Genomic DNA, 13,522 nt, shown 5'->3' with positions numbered 1-13,522 from the left:
CAATTGCGGAGAGTCTGGTTTTCGGACTTGAGTGGCCGCTTCGTGAATGTCTTTCTTCACCTTGATGCAGGTCGGCGCTGGTTTTGTGGCTGAAACTGGGAGAAAGAAGTTTGTACTGATGTTCACATGCAGTTGTTGTAATGCAGCTGCAAACTGAGGCCCTTTTGTCTGTTCAGCCTGCCACAGTCGGGCTAATTGATGTGAATTAAAGCCAAAGCAACATTTTCCAGATGAACAGCTCTCTGAAGGATGCAAATGTCCCGCGGACAGGTTTTCATCGTCGCCGTGATGACAGGGATGAATGTTATAGGCAAATATTGTGCTGCATTCACCTGACCTGTGCAGCACCCTCGCTTCAGTCACAAACACAGCATTTCCAGTATAAAGTCACAAATGAGCCGCTGCGTGCTGCAGTGTGTGAGAAACGACATCCATGGAAAATTTTCAGTCATCTGTGAAAACTGATTGTTCTGTTTGAACATTTCTGATTAAAAGATTAATCAAGAAGTAATGAGCTTATATTAATTGAAACGTGCTTGTTTCTTATGTCTGTCCTTTCAGTCTGCTCGAGCAAGGACATCCGGAATAACGTGACCAACCTCCAGTCGTTGGAGAACTGCACCATCATCGAGGGCCACCTAAAAATCCTGCTCATGTTTAAGACCAGGACGGAGGACTTCCGCGGCCTGAGCTACCCGAAACTGCGAGTGGTGACGGACTACGTGCTGCTGTTCAGGGTCTACGGCCTCGAGACGCTCAGCGATCTGTTCCCCAACCTGACGGTGATCCGCGGCAACAACCTCTTCTTCAACTACGCTTTCGTGCTTTACGAGATGCTGCAGATGAAGGAGATGGGCCTGTACAGCCTCATGAACATCACCCGGGGCGCCGTGAGGATCGAGAAGAATCCGGACCTGTGTTACCTGGCCACTCTGGACTGGTCCAAGATCCTGGACTCGGTGGAGGACAACTTCATCGTGGCCAATAAGAATGAGAGAGAGTGTGGAGACGTGTGTCCAGGCATAGCCCAAGGTCAGACCATCTGCCCTCAGAGCACCATCAACGGACACTTCAGGGGACGATGCTGGTCACAGAATCACTGCCAGAGAAGTAAGTGTTTGTGATCAGTCTTTAAACGTGCGCACACGATGATTCCTGCGTTCTTAGTGTGAGCAGCCAGGGGTCGTGGCCACGCCCTCTGATTAGCATTCGATGTGTGCAAGTGATCCGTAATTACAGGATCGGGATCTGCTTCGTGTGCGGAGGGACTCGAGTGAGATGCTGAGTCAGAAAACAGGAAACTAAAGCAGGCATTATGGGATGAAATGCCCTTTTGGAGCTGAGGTGAACGTTTGTTATAAAATTGTTTTGTTTTAATGTTTAGTAAAAAAGTAACAAAACCAAAAAAACATCTGTGGGTTTGCTCAGCGCTGCAGCCGCTCGCTCGTTCCTGCCATAAACACAGAGATCGTCCTCTATTGTAAGACTCGCTGAGAGGATGCTTATTATTTTGAAGGCGATTATAGCCTGTGTTGGTTTTTATTTTTTTAAACATTTTTCTTTTCTGTCTCGTGTCTGACAGACAGGCTAGCCTTCAAAGCGTGCCAGCCTCGGCCGTGTTTATACTCCAACATCGACCGCTGCAGCTGGCCTGTAGTCCCGCCTCCTCGACTGTCTGCCAGGTCTTACTGTCAGGAAAATAAGACAGGAAGTGCCTTTCTCCACGTCTCAGTCTTCCTCTCAAACATGGTAGTTTGACTTGAGTGCAGATCGTTCACGACGCTGGATGTTTAAAAGGAATGGGACGTGGCTGCTATCAGTTTTATTTAAACTCACAGTGCAGCTTTTTACTGTGGCAAAGGTTTGAGATGATGATGTTGGCCTGTGCGCTGAATCTAAACGAAATGAAAACTGTAAACTCTCTGACTCATTAAAGACGTCACGTGACCAGCAGCGAGCAGGTTTGATCCATGAATGTGTTTTGTTGTTAGTGATGCCCGAATGCCTCCACCTCGCCAAGAGCCAAAAGGAATTCTGTTTCCTGGATTTTTGGGGAGACGCTAACGTGACATCACTCCCGAACTCTGACATCCGAGTTTGGAGGTGCATAAGTGCTGACACACAGATTTTTAAACAGCCTACCTGCTGTTCAAAAAGACGAAGGGCTGTCTCTAAAGGAGGAGGAGGAGGTACTGTTGACCTGAGGGTCCAGGATGAAATAAATAAGGACTTTGTTTTTTTTATGCACTGTGAGTCATGTGATCAGTCCAGTAGAATCCATATTTACTGCACAGCTGATTAGGTTTACCCTGTATACTCTAAATAAAAGTCAAACAGCTGTGTCCATTAAAAACAGCACAGACAAAAAGCCCACTGACACGGACGTGAGCACATCTGTTGCTTCAGGTCTGACGCTGCGCTCTGCCTAATGTGACCAACACCAGTTTAGTGAAGAGCTGGGTGTCAAAGCCGGAGCCATTTCTAGAATATGATGCAGTGCTGCCTGCAGTGCTGCCTGCAGCAGCGTGTGTGTCACACACAGGGGTGATACGTGAACGCTGATGTATGGCTGATATGCTGCTCTGCTCTAAACGAGAGCTACATCGCCACAGGCGTGTTTTCAGCCTACAGGAGCTGCAACCACGTGCTCGTCTGTTCTCTTAAATATTACAAGCCGACGTGCATCTGCAGCCGTAACGATAACAGCAGCGCAGTATCAGCAGTGCGTTTTGTATCCGTTCGATACTGATGCAGATGTAGCTGCAGATCCGCAGCGTGACGGAGAAACTAATGAGGGCTTCTGTGAATGAACGCTGGCAGTTTACGAACTTGGACATGTGCGAGCGTAGACACATGCACGGGTGCGGAGCAGAGGAACATTAGACGGGGCATTAAAGTTTATGTGTGAGTGGAAACTGTGGGGTTGTTTTTGTTGTGTTTTTATAGGGTTGCAGTGGCCTTAGGTAAGAGCCAGAGAGAGCCTGCATTCCGATCTGCATCTGTGTTTGTCTAGGTGTGGGTGTGTTCTGTGGCTGTGTGTGTGCTTTGCGGTGTGGTGTGTGTGTGTGTGTGTGTGTGTGTGTGTGTGTGTGAGACATGGAACTTTGAGCCGTGCAGAGCCCCTAAATGACCTGTTCAAGCCGCATGTATGACCTCTGAGGATCGTAGCCCAGTGCTGTTTGTGTGTTTCTGGTGTGTGTGTTTAGTTTGTTCGTTCGTATGTGCAGCTTCAGATGTGCAGCTCTGCTACAGTAGTTTCTCAGTCGGTTGCTTTCTCACCAACGGTAGCACGAGCAGTCTGTGTTTCCAGCTGATGCTCTGGAGTCCTGCAGCGATTGGCAGGTTTTCTGCACCTAGTTTCTACCTGCAGCTCCGTGCAGGACCCTGCGCTATAAAGCAGAAAGTCAGAGTAACTGTGTCTCTGCTGAGGGTTTTTAAGTAAAGACAAAAAAATCTCTGACAGTGCTCAAGTATGGGATTGGCAGGAAGACGAATGCAGCTCACAAACACACCTCCTGAAAGGAAACGGAAAGGGTGTCGGATCAGTGGTGCTTGTGCATCTGTGACAAGGTGTGTAGGCATGATGATAATCTGTGCACCCACATGTTTCACCCAAGATAAGTAAAGTGACGACGTACACGGACCTGCTTTGATTTGGAACTTTTTCATCTGAGCTTTGTTGATTTATTGAAACGTGCAAACTGTGTGAAAATGCAGTATTTTTTACACCACTTGAACTTTGTTAGACGAGCCTGTCGAATCCTGTTAGTAAAGATTTTTATTTTTAAACCTGCCATTTTTGCTTTCGTGCTCCAGTTTCCTCAGATTTTTTTTTAAGGACACTTAAATGCTAAGATGTGCCCTACCTCAGATTCAGAATCGCACACTGTTGTTCTGTAGTTTCATTTTTGTGACAATATAATTTAAAAAAACGGTTCTTTGCTAAGTTTTCTGTTATGCGTGGACATGACACCGTTTCATGCCTCGAGTCGGGCGCCTTTCTGTGGTTAAACGATTCCGTGGAAAATAGTCAGGACTGGACTGAAAATGGGTAGAAAAGCTGAAAATGTCCAAAAGAAAATGTTGAAGGAGCTCCACGAGACCTGGAGAACTACTCCTCAAGACCACCTTTAAAAAAAGAAATGACACGAAAGGGGCGACTCAAGACTTTTGCACAGAACTGTAGAATAAATATCACTCGAAAGTGGTTTAAATTCCCCCAGAAAAGTCGGAAGAAAGCTGTTTGACTGAGAGGAGACACAGATATTCACAGGTGTCTGAACGGAGTAAGGAAAAGGAGGTAAAGCGAGCGGAAACAAAGGAACAGTCAGCGACGAGCGAACGAGGGAACAGGAGCAAACAGTCGATCTCCTGTTTAGATAAGCTCTATCTGCTGCCGAGGCCTGGCACGCTGCGTTCAACCACACCAGCCTGCGCTCTGCTTGCACAACTCGCACACACAAAAACATCCACACAACCAGGAGGATGGAAAGCTTTTTGGGTCAAAGTTCACTCTGCCCACGCTTTGTTGTTTGCTGCCATTGTTTTCAGATACACGCAGCTAGTCACGGCTTCATCTCGTAGCGACAAACGGATTACCCGTGCCCCTTCGAGGCCACCGCAGGTTAAACCCGTAACGGTGTTTCTAAATGGATCCGACTGCGTCATCTGAAATGACCTTGTGGTCCTCCTGACCAGAGTCGAATTCAAGTTGGACATCGCCCAGCAGCGGTGCTTTCAACTTTGTGACACAGACGTCTAAAAACCAGTAAAAAGCTGTGAGAGAAGCAGCTGCAGCACTGTGCACGCAGGTGTTTTCACTGGTAGTAAAACAGTGGATTTTAGCGTGTCGCTGTAGGCATGTGTAAGCTGTACGCTTTGTTCTTTGCAAAAGGGGGAAAAAGCCAGTGTGAGGTTTCAGAGTTAACCAAGTTGGTGTCATTTTTCTGTTTGTGTGTGTTTATTGCCAGAGTGGTGTCCTGGCAACAGTGCACCAGGTATTTTTGTACTTAAAGACTTCAGAAGTTACTTTGCATGGCCAAGAAACCGATCCTGCAGAAATCTTTGCACATACAGATGAGAATGAGTACGAATGTTTGCTCATGTGTCACAGTGTTTCTTTTTAAAATGAGTGTGTTATATTGAATTCATGTGAAGTGTTTTACGTGCACTGAGCATATGAGTGTCTGTGATGCTCGTGGGCCTTTTCCTCTGATATTTCCATCAGTTTTACTTCTCATGCGATCAAATGAAGCCGGAGCGTCGGTCGGGATAAGACACGGTCCAGATCGGCGGGGGGGGCGGGCAAAATAAACAGAGCAAAGCAAACATGGCGGGGCCTTTCAAGTGTGGCTCCCAGGTACACGCACAAACACACACTCGAAAGCCACAAACACACTTTTGCCAAAGAGGTGAGCGGCCCAGTTACAGGCGGCTACAGAGAGACAGAAATGACAGTATTACGGATGGAGGGGCGCAACCGAGCGCTCTGCTCGCCGGCCTTTGTGAAAGCGTCTCTGCCTGACTCTCCTCTCTGTCTCTCTCGATCCTTCTCAGCTGTTTTCAGCTGTTTCTAATGAAAGGTAAACGAAGGAGTTTTCCTGCAGCGGCTGTTCGTAATTAGCTATTAAAGTCAGTGACACGGAGACGACGTGGATACGAACACAAAGGGACCGAGTGTCAGTTCTGTTAAAAGCTTTAAGGGAACAAGGTGTGTGTGTTTTTATCTATGTTTCAATGGTTTGTGTTGACACATGTAGAGTGTCAGTGGTGCATATCATTTCAGGTCATTATGGAGCTGTGCAGCAGAAAGCTGCTGCCCTGCTGAAGTATCAGTTTATAACCTTCCCGTGTGGATTCAATGCAAACTGTTACAACTCTTACGTGCGTTCAGATGCTTCGTTACATCGGACGCGTCGCCGATCTGCGAAGCGACAACCTTTGCACATTTACTGAGTCACTGCTCTCAACACACAAGCCTCCATCTGGAGGAGGAGGCGAGTTGTTTGTCTTATATGCCTGCTGCGTTCCAGTCACCTGTCGAGCACACACACACACACACACACACACACACACACACACACACACAGGTTTGCTTTCCCTCTGTCAACAACAGTTGGGACGAGTGTACCACGAGGAGGGAAAAGAACAAATGTATGGAGTAAATACCCGAAGGCCGTATTTGTGTTAAAACTGTTTGGGAGATGCAACCAAATAATCAGTCAGGAGTCCCCCGGGCGACGTGAACTGTGACCCAGATGTTTTCTCCTCCTCTCCCTCACTGGAATTAGCTCGGCTGCCTGGAAGTGGTTAAATAAATAACTTGTACACAGTAAGACGAAGCAGAAAGTGGAGGATTTGCCTGCGCTTGTAACATACGGTGGTATTTGCGTAATGCGCTGTTTTATGCATCTTGCCGAGCTCTAAATGGTTCATCTCAAACGCCGAGAGTTTCTGAAGGTTTCATTTATTTGCTTCACAGAAGATTACAGCCAAATGTCCAGTTTTCTAGACGCTCTCTTTAGTCCTGAGTCCCGACTCGCTGCGACTCCAATGATTAAACCGAAGATGGTGTTTTGTTCATCGCCAGCGATAGGACACAAATAACAACCAGTTCTCGATTAAAGCACGACTGAGGCCGTCCTGATAGTGAAACAAATCGCAGCGCTTCGCACGTGTTCTCGTTTTTCTCTCGTTTGTTGCCATAGAAACGGGAACGCTTCTCTCCGACGCTCTCTGTTTGCGATAGTTAAAGCTTCCCCGTCGTGGCTTGCATTACATCAGTACACACACTCACTCGCTGTAGTGATGGATTACCATTAATATCTTATAAGGGACAAAGAGTGCAAGAGGCAACACTAAGAGAGGAGGAAGAGGGAAGCACAGAGACAGACAGATGGGAGAGGTAGCAGTCGAGCTCCTGCTTTCCTCCCCGGCAGCTTGCATCCTTGTTAACAAATCCAAATTAACTTTGATAAGCTGGCATCAGTTCTGTATGTGCATGTGCAAGTGTGTGCGTGTGTGCGCGTGCACACTTCCCTCAGCCTCCATTTGTGCGTTCATGAGTACAGAGTAGCGCTAGCTGAGCACCCGGGGGATCAGGAAAACTCCTCCCTCTCCTCTCTCTGCTTGCTCATCAATGGACTTGGACTTCCATATCCTGCTACACACACACACACACACACACACACACACACACACACACACACACACACTGTGTACTGGTACAATTCCCATAGACACATGCACAAAAAATACGTGGCTGCAGACTAAGCACACTGACACCGCTGCCCACGTCATGAGCCTGGCTGCTAGCAGAAATGGTAGTAGCTCATATAGTGAGGAGAGGGCGGGGCTTCTGAGGTTACGAGCCTTCATGGCTACTGCTTTCTTGTTTTGTTTTTAAACTCACGTTTATCATTTGTTAAATCAGTGCAGCTGGAGACCGAGAAGGAACTTGACGTCATCTTTAAGGACAACAGTGGTTTATCCGCTTGTAATGTGTCACTCGAATGTGTTTCCCTGTGTAGGAAAGCCTGCTGGCAAGCAAACAGTTGTTGCAGCCTGCGCGTCTGAAGGGACTTCCTCATTACTTCCTGCCTTTGTCCTGAAGTACTTCCTACTGCTGTACAGCTCCGGGGAAAAGCTGGAGAATTGAAGGAAGGGTTATGTACTTGTGAGGGTGGTGGATGGAAAGGGAAGATCAGTCAAATGATCATAGCCCTGCAGAGAAATGCTGCATTTGCTGTGTTTTGGCCGATCAGGTGACAGCTGCTTCTAGCTCTGACATCAGAAACACATTTGTTAGTGAGTATTCTCTATTCTACGGTGGTCCTGAGGGGTCAAACGGGGAAACAGGCTGCAAAAGCAAGCAGATGATGAATAAATCACAAATACATAAGTAGGAAAAAAACGCATTGAAAGCGTTTTTGGGGAGATGCTAACATGCTAACAGCAAACGTGTGTCTGCAGTATTTCATAAATCATCATTGAGACTTGTACCGATGAACCTTCAGCCTCTTCAGAGTGTGTTTTGGTCTTTGGGTTTCTGTCATCTGGTCCGTCACGTTAATGTGCCCCCAGAAACACTTCTGCTGTGCTCTGTGAGATTTTCTTTTCCGTTGCACTTTTCTCTGCTTGGAGTTTGACCTTTCAGGGCCACCATCCATCCCCTCGCTCTGAGCTTTCACATCACTGCTAAATGTTCTGCCTTTAAACCCCAAACAGGTTCGCAGAGCTGGTCCAGAAAATGAGGCCACCCTCCTGACATCCTCACACACACCGTGTCTTCGTTCCAAATATCTAAAACTCACGTTGGCCTCATAAATAGAACCGTATAAATACTGGCAGCAGTAAAACTCGCCCTGTTCAACAGTAGCCCGCCGTCATAGAGTTGTCCCAACGTGCTGACAGGTGACAAATATAACCGCAGTACATTGTAACAATTAACATGGCGCTGACATTTCCTTCTGCTCAGTGAAGGCTGCTTTGACCTTTAACCTTAAATGTATTGGTACTAAATGATTGCTGAAACCAACTTTGTTCTGTTTTCATGCATTAGCGGTTTGCTTTTGATGCAACTTTGGAAAATTCTGATTGCAACGACCATGAGAGACGACTTTATTCATATTTATGTCTGAAGGACTTTTGTCCTTTTTTTTACATTTTCCAGTCATGACGCAGCAGACATGTCAGGCTAACATGTCAGGCTAACATGTCAGGCTCATCTTTGGGTTTTGGACAGAAATGTAGATTTGCTCAGTGTGAGTGAAACAGAGCTGAGGACAGAAACCAGGGTGACAGCAGTAAAGCACATGACAGGCTGCCCTGGTTGAAAAGAAATACATTTAGCGTTACTGCACCGACAAGACAAACGTGGTCATTTTGTTCTGCACTGCTTGGATACAAATACATGCAGAATTGCAGTTTTGATTCTCGTATTTCCAAACAGACGTGCAACATTAAATCTGAAGTATTTTTATATAATCGGGTCCTGATAACAGTCAGTTCCTCCCTACGCCATCGACGGCTTTCGAAGAAGTCCCGGGTTCCTCAGCCGCAGCAGATGCAGCACCTACCTGTACATTCATTAACTCACTGTAAAAACAAACACTGCTGGCTTCAGTGGAGCATAGATCCTCTGTGTTCATGCATACGTGATCTGAGAAAGTCCTGTTAGGGGCTATTAGTGCGTGCTGCGTTTGCGGTACGTGATGGTTATGCTCTGTTAGGTACTTGGAATTTCATGCCTTGCTTTGAGGTGGTAGAGTGGCTCGACTGAAGGGGTCGGGTGAAATGTTTGGACATTCAAAATTCCCGAGTTTTTTCTTTTTTCTTTTATCACCTCCTTGGGAAAGTACCGTTTCCCACAGTTTGAGAACTCTGTTTGATAATAAATGCATGCGCCTTGATTCGCTGTAGCAAAAAAAAGAAACCTCAAAAGTCAGTGCTGGAAATGAAACTTTGTTTCTCCTAAGCTGAACTCGTTTGTCCTCATGTGACCTCGCCATCCTTGAAGTTCCTTCCAAACCCAACTCTTTCCACTTTGCTCTGTCCAGACTCGGATCAGTCACTTCTCATGTCCTTGGCCTTAAAGAAATGCCTCTTTCCTTTAAACTGTTTAACAGGTTTCTGTTAGGGCAGAAAAACCCAGAGTGTCCTTCAGAGTCCTGCGTACCCAGGATGTGTTAAGTGTCTGTGAAGGGAGCATTGACGGTCAGCCTATTAAAGACCCCGGTCACTAAGGCTTGGAGACTATCAGCAGATAATTGGCAACAACTGGTCACAAATTAAAAATTTGTATTCCGCGACCGACAAGTGGCGAGTGGTTCCTAGAAGTGGCTGGCTGTTGCTAGGCGAAATAGGTTGCAAAGTGCGCCAAAAGCCTCTGATTGGTTGGTAGCAGATTGCTCTGTTCACCCACATTTTGCTTGTGGTTAGTGTTTGCACAGAAATCGACGTCTTCCACGCAAAGTGGAAACTTGAAGTGTGGTCAAACTGGTGCCTCCTCGCTGCACCCAACACGTTTCAAAAGGGACAACTTTTATTTTGAAGGAGAACGTTTTCCGTTTCCTGTTCGTGTCATACTTTTCACGCTCGCTACAGCTAGTTGGCAAGTGTTTGCAGACACACCTTCAGATTTCAACTGCAGGTGAGCAGCAACCTGCTAGCAACCAAAGCAAGCTGAAAGTGGTTTCCACCGTAAACCTCTTTGTGACCAATTTCATCTGGTGACTGTCAGAAACCATCCGCCAGCTTTTCGTCATCTGTTTCCATAGTGACCCGGAGTTGCCGGAGGGTCACTGACCGGTCTCCCGGCCTGGGTGATTGGGCTTTAGCAGTCAATCTGTCAGCAGCGTCCAGCAATGGTTTGCCAACCAGTCAAAGAAAACACATTTTTCTCCGTCGACCGGTCTTTAGGCCTCTGTGTCTGAGGTCAAAGGTGATACTTCTGTAACTTCAGATGAGTTAGTAACTGCAGAGGAGGATCACTGGGAGACTTTGGGACCACCGAGGTTGGGGGTGAGCGTATATAGAGGCAACAACACGGACACATAAATGGGTTCATGCGCACACTGCAGTGTGACTCACAAAGACGGGAGGTGCCAGTGTGGAGCGGTGCACGCGTTCCCGGCCGCGTCGCTTAAATGCAGACACGCTGGAAAAAGTATTGTTGTTTTTTTTGTCATCCTCCTCTTCACAACCACAGTGACTTCCTGCACTTTTCATATCTAAACTTAGTCATATTTTTCCAGGATGATTTATGAAGCAGTGTAAACTTCCTGATTTCACATCCTTATATTATTCAGATGAGCAGAGCTCCAGAGGAAGCTGTGCCATTAAAGGTTGTAGTAAAGTTTTCCATATTTAGAAACCCACCAGCTCACCCAGTTTGCGCTGGCTTCATCACCCCTGCTCTGAGTACGTCGGCTGGCACGGGTCCAGTGTGCAGACTTTCCTCTGGCCTGCACCTTCCACCACTTTTCTGTTGAGACTTGTAGCATCGGGAGCTCGTAGAGGCCGTCTGCCCGAGTCATCGCGTAACACGTCTGATAAGAAATGTTTACGCAGAAACAAAAGTGGGTGACACGCTTTAACGTTCACATGAACGCAACCTGTAAGATAAACTTCGGTGGCACCGGTGTTCGTGTCGTCACGCCGCGCTTTAGCGTTGGGCCTGCTTCCTTCGGACTTGTCAGTCCTGATGATGTCATACGGATCCGGTAGAATAAAAGTAGTCCTGTCCGTGAGGCCGCTTGGCGCCTTTTGTCATCTTTACTGCCAGCCTGATAGCTTGAACAGCAATATAAATTTGCTTTTCAAATATAACTACGCTTTGATAACCACGTGTCTTCTGTCGATAGCAGAGTGGTGACAGTAACAATGGCTGCTGCTGTCTCCCTGTTATCTCAGAAGTGCGAGCGGTTGCTGTCGTATGCATTGCACTTGACCGTCTCTCCTCGAGCTCTTGCTACACTCTGATGGCCCCTCTGCCCTCGAGACGAGTGAAAGCAGTGTCCAGATATCTGGTCTGTATAAGAGATAACAGCTGAGACGGAGCACTAAAGAGGACAAAAATCTGTTTTTGCTTTCTCTCCATTTCTCTTCACTGCTTCTGATGCTCCACCTTATGGCCAGGATCCTCCCTCTGCACCTCCTCCCTTTTCCCTTTCTTCTCCTTTCTGTCCCCCGTTCTTTTACTTTGTACTCTCCCTCCTCTCCCTCCCTCTCCCCTCCCTCTCTCCTTGCACGCTGTGGTATGCAGACATGCAGGAATTTCTGGGCCTCAAAATGATAGACCAAACTTGTCAGCCCTGGCTCCTGTTACTAAAGATGGCTGCTTGGCAATGTGTTTGCCGGCGATTGGTGCGCGTCTGAGTTACTCCCCATGTGATTGGCTGTAACGTGTTTGTCCACAGTTCGTGTGTTGTTGGCAGAAGCGGTTTGCGAGCGCTCGGTGACTGAAAGCCTTTTCTTCGGCTTTCTCTGCGGCTTGGTTGTGTGTGTGATTTAGGATCACATGTGCTGCTGTGTGTTCTTGCACAGAGCATCTCACCGCTGGGTTTAGGTGTAGTGTAAAGGTTGTGTCAGTTGTACCGATAATAACATGACCCCATTGAGTTACTGTACAAAGATGCACGTTTGAGAAAAATACTGGATTTTAGAAAAGTACATTTTTAGTTTTTGTGCAGTTCTATCAGCAAACACAGCGACGCACACGCATCATTTAGTCATCACTTAATGACATTCTCAAGATACATTTAACAGTAGTCTAACAAAGTAAGAAAAGTTGCATTTGTAAAGCACCTCAGAGCCACTGTGAGAGATAAAGTTGTGTTTTAGCAGCTTTTTAAGCCACAGATCTCCGAGTCGGTGGGAGGCAGATCAGAGTCCGCTGTGGCAAAATGCTGCGTCTCCAGTGGGTGTAAGCCTTGACCACCAGACCTCAGGGACCTGTGGGGATGATTGGACATGTAAAGCTCTAAAAGTCCAAACCAGCATCTTAAAGTGGGAGGCCAGTGTGAAGAGTCTGACCTGTCGTCATGTGTTGAGTTAAATCAACTAAAACAATGATACAAAATCTTGTTTCTTTTGTTCAGATGGCCGTGAAAAAACCTTGAGTCATGTTCAGGGATTTATTTATGATGAAATGTGTGACAGCAGCAGCTTGTATACACTACTACCACCTAACATTGTGTGTTTGTGAGGCCTTCAGGAACATCTGTAGATTTCAGCTTCGACCGGTCTATGCTCTCTCTGCACATCTGCATGACACCGTGTATACACATGCTTTGAAATTTGGACACCCTGGAGAAAAGAGCGGCTGTCATGTCTTCATATGTTGTAGTTTTGCCCTTATTGCCTCCAAAGTCAAACGTAAGCAAAAACCAGCTTTTCCACCATCTGTTGTGTTGCTGGATTAGTTATGTCAAAGCAGCAAAGCCACTTTTTAAACAGCCTCTGCACTTGTATATACTGAAGATGACATTGAGTAGTGCTCGTTGCTTGCTGCTTAATTTAGATTATGAACTAGTGAGCTAGTCTCTTGCGATGAATGTGCGCGTATCACCCGCAGAGTGACGTGCGGCCCAGCTGATGTTTAGCGTGCTCTAGCCTCGTGAAGGCATTGTTGCAACTAAAGAAGGTTGTGCTCTGTGGCGCTGCTCGCAGCCTGTCACTCATGCATGCTGCAGTGCGCCGCACACACCTGTGGTCTGCTGGTATTTTGGATGAAGAGCGATGCACCTGTGTTCCTGTGCGTGCACTGAGCCTGTATATCATCTGTCCTCGTGTGATTTGTGTCTTGACATGAACGGAGTGGAATGAGGATCTTTTTTTTCCCCGTGTGGAATTTGCCGTCATGTGCTGTCAGTTTTCCACTTCTAGTGTGTGATTGTAGCAACATCTGACCTACAGACTCTGAGTTTAGGTTAATGAGAACCAGGTGGAACCAGTATTTCCAGTGTGTGGACAACAAGCACGTGATCCTGTAAATCATATCAATCATGAGCGAGGAGCGGCG

At 46.9% G+C, this 13,522-nt stretch overlaps 1 protein-coding gene across 2 annotated transcripts in view; it reads left to right on the top strand.

Moving 5' to 3' along the window:
• The window catches only part of insrb (insulin receptor b), a 70,343-nt gene that overhangs the window by 19,108 nt on the left and 37,713 nt on the right, over nucleotides 1–13,522 (top strand). For both annotated transcript variants that reach the window (XM_042224272.1, XM_014336389.2), the window contains one exon: nucleotides 562–1,110. In XM_042224272.1, coding sequence (XP_042080206.1) covers nucleotides 562–1,110 — 549 coding nt within the window. The remainder of the gene's footprint in view (nucleotides 1–561; nucleotides 1,111–13,522) is intronic.

This window comes from Haplochromis burtoni, unplaced genomic scaffold (assembly GCF_018398535.1).
Source record: "Haplochromis burtoni strain Fernald_Lab_line unplaced genomic scaffold, NCSU_Asbu1 Contig_133, whole genome shotgun sequence".
NCBI lineage: Eukaryota > Metazoa > Chordata > Actinopteri > Cichliformes > Cichlidae > Haplochromis > Haplochromis burtoni.
Note: the sequence above shows the minus strand (reverse complement) of the source record. Positions and strands in the feature narration are given on the sequence as shown.